The sequence below is a fragment of the Anarhichas minor genome, unplaced genomic scaffold (genome assembly GCF_050575085.1).
Source record: "Anarhichas minor isolate MPS153535 unplaced genomic scaffold, ASM5057508v1 ptg000027l, whole genome shotgun sequence".
NCBI lineage: Eukaryota > Metazoa > Chordata > Actinopteri > Perciformes > Anarhichadidae > Anarhichas > Anarhichas minor.
Window position 1 is genome coordinate 10,864,090 of NW_027466473.1, and position 19,274 is coordinate 10,883,363.

Consider the following 19,274-nt stretch of genomic DNA (forward strand, 5'->3'; position numbering starts at 1 on the left):
TCAGTGGGAAGAGGTAAAATGGCCAAATACAGATTACTGATGGAATAAGTATTCCGATCCATAACTTGATGGAATGCAACATTTTTAAACTATTACATTAAAAAACAAGCCGTGCATTCAAAAAGTACAAACGTATATTCAACCAAATGTATCTAACCAGATATCAGTACTATACTATACAAAAAAAGGCCCATTGCTCAAAGTTATAAGAGATCATCATATATTATATTATTAGGTTTATACTTTATACGGTGATGATGCATTAAAGTGTAAATAACATAAGACTATTGAAGCTGGTTGTAGGTCTATATTAAAGTTGAATCTGCAAAGTAACTAGTAATAATAGTCATGTCAAAAAGGAGAAGTATAAAGTAGCACACAAGTTAAGAAAAAATGAAGTACAAATATCTTAAAATGATGTTACATTTCACTTGTGCAGATATATGGGGATGGAGGGATTCATTTTGAATTTTATTTTGTGAACAATAATGTTGATCATGTGATGAATTGATTGTGATGATAGATTGTGTGATAACTCAGAAGTCAGTTGATATTGTATATTGTAGATAACCAAGACTTGTGGGATGGGTGCAAAAAAAAAAAGAAGAAACATTTGAAAATGAAGTTTGACGTTTCCTGCTTTTATTTTTGAAGGCTCTGCCTTTCACTTCCTTTTTGCCTTTGTGTTCGTCTCCTGCAGCGCCACCTGTGGGCCACTGCTGCTCTTTGTCGAATCATCATTAACGAGCGGTTACAGAGGCAGGAGGGTACGACCAGCGGAGAATTGAAACCCGCTGATATCTGTAACGCACAAACCGAGAGGAGGAGGCTTTATTCTGAATCGATAAATGTCTGCAGAGGGACACCGGTCCAAACATCGCTGATGACTCGGAGATGGGACAAACACATTGGTTTGTTGGATGCATATCGCCATGAAGCCAGCTTCACATTTCCAATGCATTGCTTTCGATTCCCTGCAGCCTGCAGCACGGACTGTTTAAGTTAAACGGTAGGTTGGTATGGAGCCACGATTTGTTCTCTGAGTTTTGTCCGCTAACACCGTCCTCTTTGCTAATGCACGATTCATTCTCACATATCAAACATACGTAACGGTAGCGCAGTGTCAGTACATGGGCTTCTGCTTCACACACACACACACACACACACACACACACACACACACACACACACGCACACACACACACACACACACACACACACACACACACGTGACCTTTTTTAACGTGATCTAAAAAGAAGAAAATTACAATTAAAGCGGTCATAGCCACCATGTCGGCGCATCCATGGGTTATTCCTCAGTTATAACTTATTAATAACGTTACCCTTTGAATCAAGATGACTGGCTGTCTTTTGCTGCCACTCACAGGCTACAGGGGGCTGATCTGCTCTGACTGACAGTCCTGATATTTCCACCTGGACCTGGTGACATGAGAGGCTCCAGGAGACACTGATGGAGCTGCAGGAGTTGGGCTGGCTGTGTCTGGTGGGTCTCTTTCTAACCTCCTTGCTCATTGTGCTGGGATGGCTGTGTCAGTACTTGCTGACCGTACTGCGTCTGTGGAGATCCAGGAAGACAGCAGACAAGCAGGACAGGAAGGGACCAGCCGGGCAGCAGCTCCCCGTCACACAGCCCCACCAGAGCCTGGCTGGAGGTGTGTGGGGATTCCTGCTGAAGCTCCGCTTAGGCCGGGATGGAGGACCTATGCCCGAGGCCGGGGTGAAAGGCCTGTTGACCTCTCTCTTCTCCTTTAAGTCCTTCAGGGAGCACTGGCAGAGGACCTGGGTCAAAGCTCTGAATGAGCAAGCCTGCAGACACGGGGTGAGTTGTTTATTGGAGATCTTATCATATTGCAAATGAGAGCTGAATAAACATGATGGCACTGTGTAGAGGACCACGCCTAAGGTTAGTCCACTAAGCAGAGGCATAAATAGTTAAGCAAGGTTTATGCAGTTGGTGTGCGCTGGAAATGTGTGTAGGCAGCGAGGTGGAGGTGTCGGAGTGTCTAATCGGTAAGAGGATGGGGGGCTGAGCGTTGCGTAACAGCTCTGAATCAATGCACATAAGAGCTGAGAGGCGAGACCAGTCAGCGTAGCCGCGGAGTGAACACCCACGCTTCATAAAAATAGTCTGATAACCCGGCCTGTGGGGGGGGGGGGGGGGGAGTCAAAATCGATGTTGTTGCTCAAGACAGGAGAATGGTTGGCTCACCTTTCCTCAAACTCACAACCTAGTGAATCCAATTGTATTAAAACTGCAGTTGGTAACTGCTTCACACAGAAACACTGGATTCAGTGTGGTGAGCACTACAGACAGTTACATATTAGAGGCTTAGAGCAAGTTTCTAAAAGGTCTTTCTCCTTTCAAATAGCTCTTTGATCCGTGGGACTCAAAGTCTGACACACAGTCGGATGCTTGCTGTGAGCACCGAGCGAGGAGATGGATCCTCTACACACCCCACTCAGAAATTCTGTGTGTTTTGAAGATGAGTTGGCGGGGAGTTAAAAAGGGGTCGGATCAATCCACAGAGCGAACGTGCACAACAAACAGCACTCGATTCTGATTCATATGGGTCACCTCACCGTGGCTGATTAAAAAGCCTCCCTCAGATGTTCAAGCGAACACTTTGGAGAAAGGCTCAATCAGTGATGGTGCAAGCGTTGCACATCGGTTTGGAAAAAATGCATGCTTGGCGTAACAATGCAATTACCAGGCCACTGCTTGTTTAGCAGGATACTCTTTGCTTCTTTGTTTTAGCACCCAAATAAGTAAGATGTCCAACTTGTCTTTTTTTACTCTGCGAACAAATAAACAACAGACAGGAGTAAAAAATATATTATTATTATCATGTTTGGGCCATAATATCAACATTCATTGGTAGTGTATCGTGATGATGTAATCATCATGTGTTGTCATTTTACAAGATTCTGCCAAATTAATGATTCAGAGCAAATTATTAACTTAGATTTTAAAATCATTTTTCTGTTTTACTAAAATTGTATGACTAGACGTGTGATTTTGCATACATTTGCCATATTGTGATGTATATATATACGTATTGGAAATATAGTTAATGTTTCAACTAAACCACCCAGCTCAGTAATACTTGGAAATCTTTAAGAAATACTTTTGCTGGTAGCGGATTCTTTTTAACCTTTGGAGGTAGCCAGGCTAGCTGTTTCCCTCCTTTCCCAGTCTTTATGCTAAGCTAAGCTAACCGCCTGCTGGCTCTAGCTTCACATTTAACATATGAGAGCAGTATTGGTCGTCCCATCTAAGTCTCTGCGAGAAAAAGCACAATTCCCAAAATGTCAAACTCTGCCTTTGAAGTCTGACAGTGTTTGTGTGAAGAGTACAACGGGGAGGATACACGACAGTCACTCCAATATACCGTACAAACTCCTAAAGCTGGAGCACAGACATGTTCATGTTTCTTCGTCTAAAGTGGGATTCTTCAGAACTGCTTCCCTTTGATATGTGGCAATAAATTGGAGCATGCCAGCTGAGTTATCTTACAACGGCCTAATTAGTTAATCCATTGTGACCTTTGCTCTCAGTTACCAAGAAACTCCACATCACTGGAGTGAACCTTCGGTGAACTTGGAAGTGTTTAGTGAGAGTTAGATTAATGAGGTTTCCAGGTGAGGAATACATTAAAACACAACCTAGTTGCTATAGTTGCTCATAGCACAGCTACTCTGTTTGGGATATAATTAGTAACTCAATAGCCGTTTGGCAGAACTAAACACACAAGAAAGGCTTAGTGATTCAATTTAAAGGGGATGTTTTAAAAAAAACAAGTTTGCTATGGATATGTTTGTACGTAGGAACCCCATACCTGCATGCTCCTCGATGGGATTCATCTATGATGACTGTAGGACCTTCAGGCTTTTGAAATGCTGGAAAAAAAGAAAGAAAAAACAGTAGATACAAGGCTTTTTACCCTGGCAGTGATGAAGTATATCATGTTTATTGTAAGATAATTTCCAGACTGAGCAAATGCCTCAGTGTTGGAGGAAGGAGACGGAGACAAGCATTCCGTGTGTGTCTGTCCATGTGGTGTTTAGTTTGTGAACCGAGAGTGTGAAGCCAAAGCCTCCCGATAGCTTCCACTCGTCACAAGGAAATATCTGCTAGTCATTGTGTCTGCGTGCAGAGCAGACTGTTATTCTAAATGTGTCTGGGCCATATGCAAATCACTTGTTCGGATGTTAATGAAACCTTGAACTTGATATTGAGATAACAAATTACAAACACGTCTAGTTGAATAGATATCCCTCCAGGAGTCCGTCTAAGAGCCGGTGTGGCCTCGTCTTGTAGCTTAAAGGTCACATGTTGGGCCTCCACGCCGTTCATTATTAAGTTGTAACATTATACATCAATGTTATATTAGCCAGTAGACTCTGTCCTTTGGTCTGTGCTGTTTACACTCAAGAGTTGTAACTTGGTTTGTTGTTGTGGTGTTTCACTTCCTCACAAAAAAAAGACGGACTGGAAAAACCTGGAAGTATTAAGTGCCCACAAGCGAGTCACCTGGCATTCCTCACCTCTCACACACAATAAGCACCTGCCAGGCATGTTGCCATGCCATTTCGAAAAAAGACACTAGAGCAGCCGGCCCAAAATGTAATCCCCCAAGACTCACGTTCTCCTCCAACTTGCATTTCCTGATTTATGTTTCTACATCCAGCAAAAACATGAGCTTCTCAGCAGGAACACAGCACCCAGATACGGCTTCAGTATCATCATGTAGGGATTAGCACGCAACTCCTTTATAGCATTAACCTAAGTACTTCTGCAGCATTTAAGATTGATGCTGACAGAGGCCTTTAAATAATTATGTTGAAATTTATCCAAATAAAAGGCAAGTTGAATTAGCCCGCATGGAAAGTTGGCAAGTCAGCAAAAACCTTTCCCCCAGCAGACCTCGTCATGTTTGGTCAAGCATTAGAGTGGATTTTTATTTTACTCAACACCTTGTGAGACCCCAAATAATAATAAAGACTTGAAACACTGCAGCAGAAAAGTTACATTACAAAACCTTCCATGGTAAAAAATATCCATCTGTACCCTCCATGAAATAATTATATGTAGAGCTGAATTTATTGACAGAAAATGAATCAACTATTCTGACAAAAGGATTAGGTGATTAAAGGATGGGCATTTTGGGGAATACTTCTCATCGCTCTCTTGCTGAGGATTAGATAAATGAGTATGCCATATATTATACCATCAAAGTTATGCATTTCATATCTTTTGAAGTATAAAGCTGTGTTTTTGGGCTCTCTGGCTTTCCGTAGATTAGGCAATGCTGAAGTAAGACTTCTGACATCTGACTCAAAGACTAGGCAACGAAGGATGTAACACTCAAACTGGATTTGATTTCATTATATCACCATTATCTGTAGAATTATACACATAATGGTTTTTAATACAGTCTCTATTTGGATCATTGTGAAAAATGATATTAGTTTCAGGATCTGTGTTTTCTGCACGAATGACACATGCCATTGTATTCTGTTCTCAACATTATGGATATTTCAGCAGCAGTCAGGAAAGGAAGTTTTTTTTGCTTTTGTTGTTAATGCTTCTACTGCGGCTATTTGGTATTCATGGGGCTTTACCTATCTTCTCTCAATCTTATTATGAAGATTTCACAAGTGCCAGTGGGTCACTGTCTGTAGTTTTGAATAACTGGTCTGCTTCGGCTGTCCTCGTCAATATTCTGCTCACTGCAGCAGAGAGCGGCCAGGAACTCAGCAATGCTAACGTGTAAACGCCACTCGCTTTCAGAACAGCTTATGTTGTGACACTAATGTCGAGTGTCGTCAGAATGCTGACTCCCTGACTCCCAAATTCCAGTCTTCAAAACAGCAGGACAAGACAAAATAAATGCTCTGGGGGGGGGGGGGGGGGGGGGGCTGAATCGTGACAGGACGGTTGGGGGGGGGGGGGGTTGTTACATAAATATAGAAAACAGCAGCAAACAAGCTAAAGCGTCATTTGGGTTTGTACGGACAAGAGACATGGTGTTAGTGGCAGTGCCCCATTCAGCTTCAGCCTTGAAGATATTTAGCCAAGATATTTGTATTTTCCTCCTCAGATGAATTTGTATAGACGGTGAATGCCTTTCATAAGATATATATTAGAGGAGACAATTGCTACCCCAGGGTAAAAAGCAGAGTGGGTGAGATAGATTCATCACAATTTTGCAGATATGTCTAGACACCCCCCCCCCCCCTCCACAACAATGTTAATAGAAGGATGCCCACTTGCTGCAATAACAAAAAACACGTACATGTAGTGATTTCCATGGAGTCACGATAGTTCATTAGATTTACTTGTATACCCTTGAACACTTTATGAAGTCAAAATAAGCATAATTCTGATTTAGCTGTATGCGTTCACAGATTAGCTTGGTTTGCACACCGTGGTTCCACTGAGCCTTTCAGACAGAGAGATTATAGACTCCGGAATCTGTTCAGAAGCATAAAAAGCACCTCCTGCTCTTTTTGGACAGTAACCCCACGATGCGGCTTGTTTCACGGCTCACTTGTTTATCCAGAGAAAATGTCTTGTCTGCTGAAGTATTACTGTGGAAGCCTCTGGATATAATCTTGCCTTGGCATGAAGACTTGATATGGAGCTATTCAGATGTCTCTGGCCCGATTATTTCGTGGAGGACGCTTGAAGGACTGAACTGGTTGGCCTCTTCAGACCAGCAGATCATAACTGCATCGCAAACCGTGTGTGCATCTGCAGCTGACACATGGTGGCAAGCCATTGTCACTGGGTTCAGTGGGTGGTAGAGCAGGACTAATAGAGCACACGAGTGTGCATCTGCAGGGAAGGAAGCTCCCTGTCCATTCAAGATCTGCAATTATAAAGAGCCTGGTGATTATCTTGAGGGCCACAGTTCACTTCTCCCCTCTCTGACTGTGAGCTGTCGGTAGATGATTAATGCTGTGTGATTATGCTCAAGTAGATTTCTTCTTAACGAGGGGGTACGTTAAGCACTCAGCACTCATTTGCAATGACAGGGCAGGAAACTAACGTCAGTCACTCACAGCTGTTGATGAAATTGAACTTCACCACAAAGTTCTATTTTAACAACACAAAAGTTCCGTGGCAGGCATTGGTCTACAAGGTGGCTCCTCTGACTCGGCATTTAAAGTGGAGACACACATTGCGCATTATTCTAATATAGTTTTGTACCTGAAAAAAATTATAAAGTGAAGCTAAATTCTAAATGCTTCACATTAGAAGCTTTACTTTCAGTCTTGTTCCTTCTCGTTATAATTTTTATAAACTGTACTTTTGGCAGATTACATTTAGTGGTTTTATGTACACTGTAGGTAGACCAACAGTTTTCAAAACATTACAATAGCCGACATACCAAATTTGAAATACGAAATCAATTAGCAACATTAGCATGCTAACATGCTCACAATGACACTGCTAACATGTGGATATTTTAGGAGCAGGTAATGTTTGCCATGTTCACAAAATCAGTTTAGAATGTTAGCATGCTAACATTGCTAACACACACTGCCATCCCTCCAGCCGCACTGGTACTACGGGTAAAAAAGTCATGTTGCATGTGTTAGCCAAATGTATAGAATGCTATGAATTACGAAACATGCACGTTGGATAGCTATTTCGACACCACAACGTTTGTACCCTTTTGTAGCCTGAACCTGAGATACACAGTACTGAAAAGGAAGGGAAAGGAGGATGAGGGTCAACAAAAGCCACGGGGGGGGGGGGGGTATTTCTGGTTGACCCACATGCTTTTCAGAGGCGTTCAGCCAGGCGAACCCAAAGGGGGTGACTCTGACAAACCTGAAGTGACACCATGGATGTCCTCAGGAACAGTCTCTTTCCACAAATACCTTCCACACACACACACACACACACACACACAGTCTAACAGCGGTGTTGCACAAGGACGAATCAGAGGTCATGCTGCTAGCATTGCCCTGTCCATGACAAAATTAGCTCTGCAGCCTCTGCCAGGAGGATGCAGAACACCACAGAGCACCAGATGGCTACCTAAAAAGCCAATGGATGCCAAATATCTGAGTTGACTCCCTTTTAAAGAATAGAAAACCATAAACTAGTTAGATATTCAAGGTTTTACCAAATGAGTAAATCATATTTAAAAATGTCCAACCATATTTAATTTCAGGGTCCAAAACAGACCTTAAAACTGGGTAATGGCTGCCATTCTAATTTACAAGCATGTACGCTTAATAATGTTAAATATAAGATAAATATAAGATGCTTGGATTATAGTTCAGCCTAGAAAGTGATTTTAAAAGCATATCAGTGGAAACAACAACCGACCCAACCTTCCTTCAGGCACGCAAGATTTTGACTGACACATATTGGCAAGCCTGTGCTGCTGTGTGTCCTGAAGTGATTTGAAAAAAAATAAAGTGTTCGTTTGTCTTTGCCATGTTTCACATAAAAAAAACACAAATCTGTGCTGTAAATGCACTGTGGCTTGTCATAAATTGTGATCTGGACCTGAGGCTTTTTAGGCTTAAAAATAGCAAAAACAGGGCAACACTGGGGAGGGTCTGGTGGCCCAGTGGTGATGTATCAGCATTACAGACATTTGTGCATGTCATAAACTGTATATAAAGAGTATATATAAATATTTACATACACATTCATATAAATATTTATATATAATCTATGGTCATACCCCACACGCTCTCCCCCCACGTATTTCCTGTTTATGTCTACACTATCAGATAACTAATGAAGGCAAAATGCCGAAAACAAATCTAAAAAGGTTACACTATTTTGCTCTCATCGTGCTCATTATTGTGGAATGTGCGTGTCCCAAAAAAGAAATACTGACATTTAGGAGTATTTGCTCACAACATTGTACTGACTCCAATTTGCCTCATTGAAAAGATGCCAGTGGGGTTTGACTGCTGTGACACAAACCTTTAGTAATGCCGATCTATGAGCCACACACAATCAGAATATTGTGATTTATGGATTTCTCACATCATATTCGTTCTGCACTTTGGATGTAATGAACGGTTGGTTGGGTGACTGAGCAGTTTTAGAAGCTCCAGCCAACCGAAGTAAACACAGCCGGTAGTACACTCTAGTCATGTGCATCATCTGCAGTGTTGGTCCAGGGAACCTATGTAAGGTTGCAGCATTGCTTTTGGCTTCCTGCCCTTTTTGCTGAAACACTGACACACACACACACATACACAAACACGCCTGCACATGCTCACAGACACACACACAAACACACACACACACACCACAAACTTTGTTATATCATACTCCCACCTCTACCCCGCCTCCACTGCTGTGTTTGATAGAGATTGGACTTGGAGCTAGAGGAACATATGCCCTAACAATAGGGGATTTGTTTTCTCTCACTTCCATCTCTCGAGCCAGTCGAAAGCCGTCTATTGAAACAGATCCTCTGGCACACACATACACACACACACACACACACACACACACACACACACACACACACACACACACACACAGTGATAGTAGGCCACTGGTGTTGCCGCGGTTCTAGTGACTCTTTTCTCACAACTGAGATTCCTTTTGTTAGGGGGTGTCTACCAAGTCCAACAGTGAAAGCTGCCTTGCTGTAAGCATGACTAAGCATTGACTGATGCAGTCTTCATAATGGACGCTGCTGTGGGGCTAAGGCAGCCTGATCAATCCACAACTTCTGCATAATGACAGAAGCTCATATTAACTTGAACATACTACTTGCCACCCTTTGTCAGTGCTCATCTGAGTGCACATATCCACAGATCTGCCTGGACTTAAAACCACAGTTGTGCTTTGCCATGCGTGGTAAATACAATAGCCTCATGTTTGTTTACATACACATTATAGAACCTTACAAGAGTCTGTTTATTGATTCATGTACATTTTCCACATGAGACTTAATTAATAATCTTGACTCAAAGTTTGCCAAGAGGAACATTTCTGTTCCCGCGAAGCTTGTGAGGTTGCTGTGGAAGGGAAGCAGAAGCATTGTGTGATTAGCATGTGGATGAGGTGATCAGGAGCACATGTGAGTTCAATCACTGAGCAAAGATCAATCAACTACCTAGTTGTCTGATACCAAACACGCTTAAAATTCATGAAATGCAGCAGTTCATTTATTTGCATACTAATTGAGTAAAGATCCATAAGGATGGTGACTAACTGCTTCCCAGCTACATTAAAGGCTTCATCACTGCAGCACAGTCGTTTCTGTCATCCCTGATAGTCACTCCTCTTTCTCTTATGTAATATTTAGGACATTTGTTCTCTTCCTCTGTCTCTCCCAGAGCTCCATCCAGATCACTTTTGACAGCAGTCTCCAGTTAACTGCTGCCTCTGAAATAGATAGTGTGACCTGCACTGACAAATCGGCACACCGAATGGTACGTGATCTTCGTAGTCTCTGTTAATTACAGCTGTAACTAATTAACTTATTTAGCCAGTCACCCAGTTTATTTTAATTGGGGAAATACATGACAAAAAAAAAAATCACATTTTCGGTGTCAAAACATGAACGTTTTCCGCCATTTCTGTATTTTCCTTTGACAGCCTCTTCTTGTTTTACAGGTTTTACACTGTAAATGTTGGGTGGACACAGTGACGTTTCCTGTGACGGTCACTCAGCAGTCACCAGCTGCCATTTCCATGGAGACCTATCAGATCACTATAGCACCAATGGTGGCAAAGGTACGAAAGCACACCACATGGATTTTTTGCAATTTGCACATTTGAGGGCAGGCCTCCAAAACAAATGGGAATCTCAGGAGCATCATTTGCATTGTTATTCAAATGTAAAGAATCCCGCCATCAATGTCATTAAATAAAGAGTCTTAAGTATATTTTACTATTCATGACAATCAATAGCCTCTCTTATTTCAGTAGTGCAAGTATTTATCACAACTAAGAACCCATTTCTCATTAGTCTGAGAGCAACTGGATCGCTCAGAGTTTACTACAAGCAACACATTTAGCAATTTATTCAGACCATCAGGGAAAAGCCACGAAATATATTCAAATATATTATATTGTAATTCATTCCCAATGCTAAACACAGTGACTAGTTATTCTGCCAAGATCACAGGGTCTCTCCCTCTCCTCTTGCACCGTCGCTGCAACCGACAAAACCGCTCATCTTTATGCAAATGAATACACCATGACATCGCCAATATGCAAATTGACCTTTGACGTCATCTGGTGACTTTTAGCAGTTTTGGGAGGTAGTGCTGGCTACTTTCATTGGAAAAGAGTTGGCAACACTGCACAGGACACAGAGCATTTTGTTTCCCACGACTGTAAATGGAGCCTTAATCTTCCCGGGAAATCGTCACGGTGGAAGACAGAAATGGACGGTGAAAGCGAAGCTTAGAGGGAAGAGTATAATCATGTGATTTCCCAACTGTGCGTCCCTCCTTACACCATCTAGCATGATGAGAAACTTTTATTTTTGTGAATAAAGTGTTTCCTGCTTGTTCGCTTCTTACAAATGTTGCTTTATTATGTAAGTGTTTTGTAGAAGCTAGCAGAGACGGACAATCTTCTAGGAAGAGTCCTGTTTTACTAAATCATCAAAATGAAATAGTGTGGTGATTATTTAATAATGAGAAATTCTACACGTTTAATCCTTTAACTCTTATACTCTATCGTAAAAGCATGTCGGTTAACCTGCTGTCGGTCTCCGTCAGGTGGTGGTGTGTCTGGAGGAGGTGGAGGACGAGGGTCTGCTGATGTCCTGGACTCTTTCCAAGCAGCCATCATTTACTCTGAGCGTGTCTCCATGCAAGCTGCAGAGACAAGTGAGAATATCGGATACTGACACCACTAATATGATATGTCCGTCTCATATGGTCAGCAGAGGCCTCGCTTCTCAACCCGTTTACAGTTCACAAACTAGGTTGCATGCTTATCAAATGCATAATTATCTTTACATTAACGAGCATTTAACAACACCAGTAAAGTAACATAAAAACATAGATTAAGCAGAAGAAATTGAACTAATACTGAAGACAGTTATTGGGCATACCCACTGATTATTATATATAATATATAATAACCACTGGGTATGAATGGTTCAATTCCCCAAAGCTGCTTTTTTGAACAAACTACATGGCTTTTAGATTAAAGCAACAGCAAACAGTTAAAGTCTGTTTGTTCCTCTTGGATATTTTCTGTTTATTATCATTAATAATCTTGCATGTTATTATATATAATATTAAGTAAGATAATATCAGGCATACAAATGCATTAAAAGCCCCAGTTGTGTCTATAGCTGAGTTTGTTGACCTCCCATGCTTTGGTTTATCATCAGAGAATTATCAGCTGCTTCTTTTTCATCTCAGGGCACTGAGGGGGGTGCAGACCTGGACACGATTAAGGGGCTGGTAGAGGATACTCTGTTCAGCACTCAGCCGGCCATGGTCCTCAACCTCAAGACCTGTGCATCCAGTCCTCTGGTGAGAAAACATGCTTTGTGCTACCTTCGCAGCAATAAGAGTAAATAACAAGGATCTTTTTTTTAAACAAATAAATTGCTATGACTGGATACTAAATGATAGAACCTGTACCCTTCACCCTTTGTCTGCACGCTCCCAGGCTCCCATGGACCATCTATCAGTGAGATTGAACTCTGTTTCCCAGAGTGTCTTAGTGAAACGACTACTGCTCCGGCAGCTCAGGGCGACCTTAAGTAAAGGTCAGACATTTTCCCTCAGCGTCAGATCATTTCCGTCCGGCTTCCTGCGGAGAGCCGAGGTCTCACTGTCTGGCTTTCTGCATTCAGGTCAGTGGTCTAGATCGGGGGAGCTGTGCTGTGTCCTGAGCCTGGACCAACCCTCCACAGAGAGGTCAACATGCTTCCTGCCTGCGCCCAGCAACCCCAACGCCCCGGTGGAATGGAGTGAAGAAATCACTCTGTAAGATGGCAGCCATGACGCCTACCTGCAGTTATTGAGTCATGATTGTGTACATTCATGCCAACGAATATTAATGTTATAGAATATTATTTAAGATTTGAAGTTTTTCAGGAAAAATCAGCTTGAAGAAGAAATCACACTGTTTGCATAGTGGGGGTTTTACTTGAATTCTTACACAGTTGTTTGCTTTGTGTTGAAGAGAGCCGGGCCTAGAGACCAAAGAGCTGAGAGTAAGACTTCTGGAGCGGAACGGCAAAAGGGAACGTAAGGCATTGCTCGATAGCGTTTTAGTGTTGGCTGCGTCTCAGAAACCTGATCAGCAGGAATGTTTAGACTGCTTAAGCAAAATCTTCATGCCCCAAATGCACTGTTGGCAGGCTCACTGTAATGGTTAGCGTTTTAGGATGTATAAAATGTCAGGAGATGCTCCCATTATGGCCTCAGAACTACAAAAAAGAAACTGCTTTCACGCTTTTTGTACAACTATGTTAAGACTTTCCTTTTTGTTTTAAATCTGGATAGAATTCCTGCCCGGCCACGCCTGCATCGCCGTGGACCTCCGGTGCAAAGTTCCCACTGGACAGCATACGCTGTCAATAAGCCCCGGCCACGGCCTGGCACCCAACGCCACCGTCACAGCAGAGGTGGGAAACAAGATGCAGCTCATTTCTGTGAAAATAATGGAAAGCTCTCTCAAAGCCAGTCTCGTGCTTTGAAGTGTACAGTTACATCACACGTTATTATCTAACGTCAAGCAGGCTGGAACGAAACAGAGATTCACCACAAAAAGAGAGGGAGTGTTGCATAACAGCGGATACATAGTCCATTGTCATACCTGTGATTGCTGTCTCAGATCTCTTCTTCTCTATTCATCAGCCAACTTGTTGCCTTTTTTTTTCACTTCTTGCTATCAACATATTTCTTTAAAGATGACGTGAACATCTGCTTCATCTCTGCAGGCTAACAGTTCATATTGGTACACTCCCTGTTTTGCTGTACCTCTCCTGCAACCTGTTGTGCCTCCACTGATAAATCGTCTGAAATTTGCCCGGCAGGTCCAGATGTCAGTTTAAATGGCCACCTCGTTAATAAAGTGCCCACCCCCACGTTACGCTTTATTAGCTAAATGAAGATTATTCTTAATCCTCCAGCTGCTGTATGTGGAAACAGAGGAGGCCCGCAGTACCCACAATGCTTTGCCGCTTCGTTCCTCACTCACCCCCACCAAGAAAGTCGATGTGGACCGGACCATCATGCCAGACGGAACCATCGTCACCACCGTCACGACCGTCCAGTCTCGACTAAAGCTGGACCGCAGTCCAGGTACATGCACAGAGTAAAGTATTACATTGTGCCAGGTTAGGTGTACAAGAAGATATGAAAGAATGTTGTGACGGTATTAAACAATGACATCAAATATTTGTGATGCCTTTTAGGTGATTCCCCTTTGCGTTCACCGTCCAAAGTGGAGGTGACTGAGAGGAAACCCACGATCCTGTCAGATGGCAGAAGCAGCACCAGCCCCAGCCCCAACCTCAGCAGTGAGTTCTAGATTGAAAGGCCAGATGTTGTTTTACATAACAAATGCAAAGTAGGATAAGCAGCAAGCTGCGTTGTAACACAAGATAAGAGGAATGCAATTTTTAGTACACATTATGCACTCTCGGTATAGGAACTCCTGTTCAAAAAACCTTAATTTAGTTTCACAACAGGGTTACGCAGAGAAACTTCTTGCTTATCCAAAGCAAAGAGCAAAAAAGTATGATAAACCCGATAGACAACGTTTGACAGATCTAACGACATATATGATTTCTGTTTTTCAATACAATACAATAATGGGCTCTTTGTGTATATTTCTGATAAAGCATACATTTTCTAATTGACTTGCACTGCAACAAAAATATATTCAATAACGTGCACCTTTTTATATATGCAGTTTACTAGTATAGTGCTGATTGTTTGTTTATCGTGACATGTTTGTGTTTCTGTTTCTCAGAGAGCAGCATCTCTAATGGCCTGGATCCTGTTGCAGAGACGGCCATCCGGCAGCTGACGGAGTCCGCCTCCAAAGTAGCACGGAAGACGCCAACCAAGAGGAGCACGCTGATCATCTCGGGCGTGTCAAAGGTCAGGGAATGGAAACTGTGTCAAATGTAGTGGATTGTTGAATTTGTGCCGTCATTTAGACATACAGTACAGTATATTTATTTCAGTGAAAAATAATTTATTTCAAGTCTACAAAACCTACTTTTAAAGGTGTTCAATACGGATTGCAGATCATATAGTTTGGCCCCAAACGGATCTCAGCCGGCGGCTCACAGATAACGGTGCTAGCAGCTAACGGTGCTAACAGTGCAAACAACAGCAACCGTGCTGTCAGTGCTAACAGTGTTTACCTGAGGGGGAACCGGAGGGTGGGTGCTACGCTTCTGCGATGACAACGTGGGTCAGGGTGGCGTTATAAGCTGTAACCGCAGTGCACAGCGGCGGCCATGACAGGGTTCCCACTGGTCCTGGAAGACGTGAAAAAAAGTTTTAGTGATGTTAAACACAAAACACAACAGCAGGTTTAAGTCAAAATCAAATGGATTTATTATCCAAGAAGCATAAAAACAGATACAAACAGTTACAAACCGAATCACACTACTAATAACAAAACAAACATATAAATTCCATGAAATTGAGGCCCCGTCCGCACCACACGACAGATTGGTGTATCTGCCCCATGGTACCGAGGAGGTCTGAATTTCTCCTGGATTCACATCTCCTTTTTCCCCCAAAGTCTCTGAAAAGTCTCACATTACATATCGATCAGCTCAATGATTGGCTGAAGTCCAACAAGCCCCTCCTGGGCCGTTGATCCATTGTTTTGATCTTCACACCTCACCCAGCCACTTTCACACAACCCCCCCCCCCCCCCTCCAGCACATTCCTCAAACCCCCCTCTTTCACTCAATGCATGAAATGACAACACTCCTTGATTCAAAACCTTTACAAGTAAATACACTGTATCACATAATATCCAAAACTTAAATTCCTCACACTGGCTAGTAACTTTGGTAGTTTTTCTGATTATATTATTTAATATATATATAATTTCTAAGCACCTAAGAGATGGTTGCATAAATAAGTTAAAGCCACAGACTGCACGTGTTTTAAACCAGACTTCCACAGAGAGGAAAATAATAACGAATGGCATGTTCCCCGTCTGTCATACCAGCTGGGTCATCACTGAAAATGATCTCTAGAAAAGAGTGGGAGCCCGGCATGAGCTATGGGGAATGCCACAGAGAGACTCACATGCACTAAAATGCACGGACCGGCCCGCCTTTGTAATCAAAGCACAGAGAAGCTGGGATAAAAACACACACAGAGGGAGAGCAACTTCATTCTCTGCTCAGGTAGACATTACTCCACTATGTTTTTACCTTGGAAATAGTTGTTTGCTGCTATATCAATGCTCTGGATTTCACCTTTAAGGAATGTAAAATACAATGACATGGAGCCGGGCAAAATGAGGTTTAAGTAGTTACACACTCCCATCACCCTTTATAACCCCTTAATTAATCATGTTAACATTTTTTGAAGGAAAGAATTTGATTCAATTATCCTAACACCCAGCAGGTTCCACTCTCAGAAGATGACTGCGCGTTATCGAGCGGCTATGCGGCAGCCATGGACGCAGCCATGCAGGGCAACCATTTCGGGGCGGGGCATCACCAGGACCCAGATGAAACCACACCCTCCGACGTGTCGGAGCGTCCGTCAGTGGACGATGTGGAATCAGATACTGGTTCCACTGGCGCCTTGGAAACCCGCAGCCTCAAGGACCATAAAGGTAACACAGTCGTCATAGTTTCAGAGGTTCAGTTTCCACTAACACTGATCAGTGATGTCTTACACACAATATTCAGCCATTCAAATATTGTTTTTGCAGATTGTTTATGCACGTTGCCACTTCGCTAGATTTTGATTTATTTTTGTCCATGTGAAATAAGTTTTTATTTTCAAAGCCCACTGCTACTATATTAAAGAGGACAGTTTCATAGCCTTACATAACATCAAAACTTCAAGTGAGCACAATGCATTTACAGATTTTGGGGCCATATAACATGAGGGACTCTACTGCCCTCTGGAGGCCATGCTGCAGCATGCATCCAACCAGAGCAAAGCGGTTTTGAATGGATCAGAGTCGAATTCTATTTGAATATCAACTTGATACGAGAGCTAACTCAGGAAATTGGTGAATTCATTCATAAAAGTAGCAGTTGAGTGATTGGTTCGTGTTTTTCAATGAAGGCCCCAATACTGTAATTGTGGATTGCCACATAAATACAGTGACGTATTCCCTCTGCTTCCTCTAGTGGGCTTCCTACAGAGTGGGACGAAGCTGCTGTTCCGCAGAAGACATCGAGAGAAGGAGTCCTGCCTCAGCCAATCCCATGAGGACATCTCCAACATGGGCAATAACTTTGCTGCTGCCACCAACATCAGCCGTAAAAAGTCTGCCAGCTTCTCCCGGCGTCTCATCAAACGCTTCTCTTTCCGCTCATCAGGCAAATCGAAAGGCAAAGCTACAAACGGAGGAGCAAGCTCACTGGATAACTGATTATCATCGAGAGGGTCGGACATGGGTTTTAAGGCCTCTGTTATTACTGTCAGAAGAACAACTCAACCTTACAAGAGTCTTTGACAGGCTGAACACCGCAGGCGGGTTGTCACCTGTACATTCCTCTGGGAGGGCTTTACTCTGGAGAGAAATCAATTGCACCTTCAGGAGAGAGAAGTCCTTTTTAATCATATCACTGAAGTTAAAATGTGATGATGAAATCGGTTTCTTTCTAGGAGAAATCTGCTGCTTGAGGAGAAGGTAATAATCACAATGAAATGTCTTGTGCCCCGTTTGAACACAAACTATAGTCAGAGTGTTTGATTGTGACAGATGGTGGAATCGCTCTTAAACTTATTCATGATAAAAAGATGCCAGTACGATGCTATTGGTTACACTTTGGACTGTTTTTGTAACAGCACATGTACAATTCCTCCGTTGTATAACATTAATTTATTATTGTGTGGTTCTCATGAAACAAGTGCTATTTATTTTACCCCCCAAAAAACAAGTCATTAAGTTGCATTGCACTGTAAAATAGAGACATTGCTGTGTGTTTTTCCATGCAAATGTAATTTTAAACACGTAATTAAGTAAGTTGACAAAAAATCTGTCTTAATCTAGCAGTCCATTCATAATTGCTAATGTATTGGTTTTAGAATGTTGTTCAATGTTGTATCTTAGATAAGAAGAAAAGTTAATATATTTATTGTACTTTTTATTTTATAAAGGTACTTTCTGTGGAATATCATAATGCATTTCAGTTTGCTTTTGAAACTACAACCAGCCAGGATCTCTCGCAGGCTCTTCAAGCCAGGCAATGAGTTTTAACTTTTTTCTGTCAGTAAAAAAAAAAAAAAAACAGGTCTTGCTCTCCTTGTGGCCCCTGTTGACCCCAATGAAGTTTATCACATTATCCACACACATTATGGAGACTTCAGTTGATGCACATGTGGACATTACAATATTGCAATAACTATCATTATTGTGCAGCAACACCATATTATATAGTGCGAAATGCCTCGCATGGGTAGCAGGCAAAAATCGTTTTACAGGAAATGCTGACATGTGATCCGCTCATAATCATAAACTAAATATAGCAAAACCTATTCTGTATTAATATTCAGGAGCATTACATAATGCATTTCTCATAGACTGTATATAAGAAGGCATTTCTTTTAGAATATATGTAAGTCTCAGCTCTGCAGTTTAAATTGTAAAAAAAAGGAACTTTGAGGTCTCTGTGAAGGTTTCAGAGATGCTCTGCTGCTGACGCTGACGCATTAGGAGCAACAATTGTCAAAGTTTACGACAAGGTGCTGGGTGGAGTAGATATACTCAGGGCTAGAAATGAAACTTCAACTAGCAGCTTGAGATATGAGGAAACCTGCTGTATCAAAAAGTATGTAAAAATGTACACACACTTTTGTCCATTTAAGTTTTGTCAGAGAAAATCTAAAATATTTCTACCGACTTCAAAACAATAAAATTAAATGATTTTGATAACGTTTCCAGGTTTATTTGCATCAATAAAAGGAAAGCTAATAAAAGGGATCACATAGGTGGAGCCTGCAAACGTTTAAGATATGTATGATTTCTGTTATATTTGAAATGTTTAATTTATTGCAAATAAATTATTTTTGGAGCATCAGTAGATTACTTCTGGCTATCTTATTATTTTTTTAGGAAGTTG

General features: G+C 42.0%; 1 protein-coding gene and 2 long non-coding RNA genes across 3 annotated transcripts in view; 1 reads left to right on the forward strand and 2 right to left on the reverse strand.

The window, feature by feature from the left end:
- Positions 1–640: 640 nt before the first annotated feature.
- Positions 641–11,992, reverse strand: LOC142959714 (uncharacterized). Its single transcript, XR_012956241.1, has 4 exons — positions 11,726–11,992; positions 3,858–3,918; positions 2,730–2,816; positions 641–1,827 (listed from the first exon to the last, which is right to left on the reverse strand). It is a non-coding gene; the product is annotated as an uncharacterized LOC142959714 (long non-coding RNA).
- On the forward strand, positions 744–19,235 carry c2cd2l (c2cd2 like). Its single transcript, XM_076101107.1, has 15 exons — positions 744–1,009; positions 1,388–1,840; positions 10,351–10,446; positions 10,631–10,750; positions 11,746–11,856; positions 12,400–12,513; positions 12,653–12,752; positions 12,840–12,972; positions 13,172–13,236; positions 13,495–13,616; positions 14,124–14,295; positions 14,409–14,513; positions 14,969–15,099; positions 16,597–16,810; positions 17,337–19,235. Exons 2-15 carry the CDS (start codon positions 1,472–1,474, stop codon positions 17,579–17,581), a joined length of 2,097 nt encoding a protein of 698 aa, XP_075957222.1. The 5' UTR covers positions 744–1,009; positions 1,388–1,471; the 3' UTR covers positions 17,582–19,235.
- LOC142959713 (uncharacterized) overlaps positions 13,159–19,274 on the reverse strand; it is a 43,662-nt gene continuing 37,546 nt past the window's right edge. Inside the window, exons 8-10 of the long non-coding RNA XR_012956240.1 lie at positions 15,369–15,485; positions 14,192–15,114; positions 13,159–13,641 (exon numbers count right to left, since the gene is read on the reverse strand). This is a non-coding gene — a long non-coding RNA (uncharacterized LOC142959713). The remainder of the gene's footprint in view (positions 13,642–14,191; positions 15,115–15,368; positions 15,486–19,274) is intronic.

Bases quoted from the DNA above. Each gene is read 5' to 3' on its own strand.
- c2cd2l (XM_076101107.1), top strand. From the start codon at position 1,472: ATGGAGCTGCAGGAGTTGGGCTGGCTGTGTCTGGTGGGTCTCTTTCTA. The intron at 10,751-11,745 runs GTACGAAAGCAC...GGTCTCCGTCAG, and splicing joins TAGCACCAATGGTGGCAAAG to GTGGTGGTGTGTCTGGAGGA. The intron at 16,811-17,336 runs GTAACACAGTCG...TGCTTCCTCTAG, and splicing joins CAGCCTCAAGGACCATAAAG to TGGGCTTCCTACAGAGTGGG.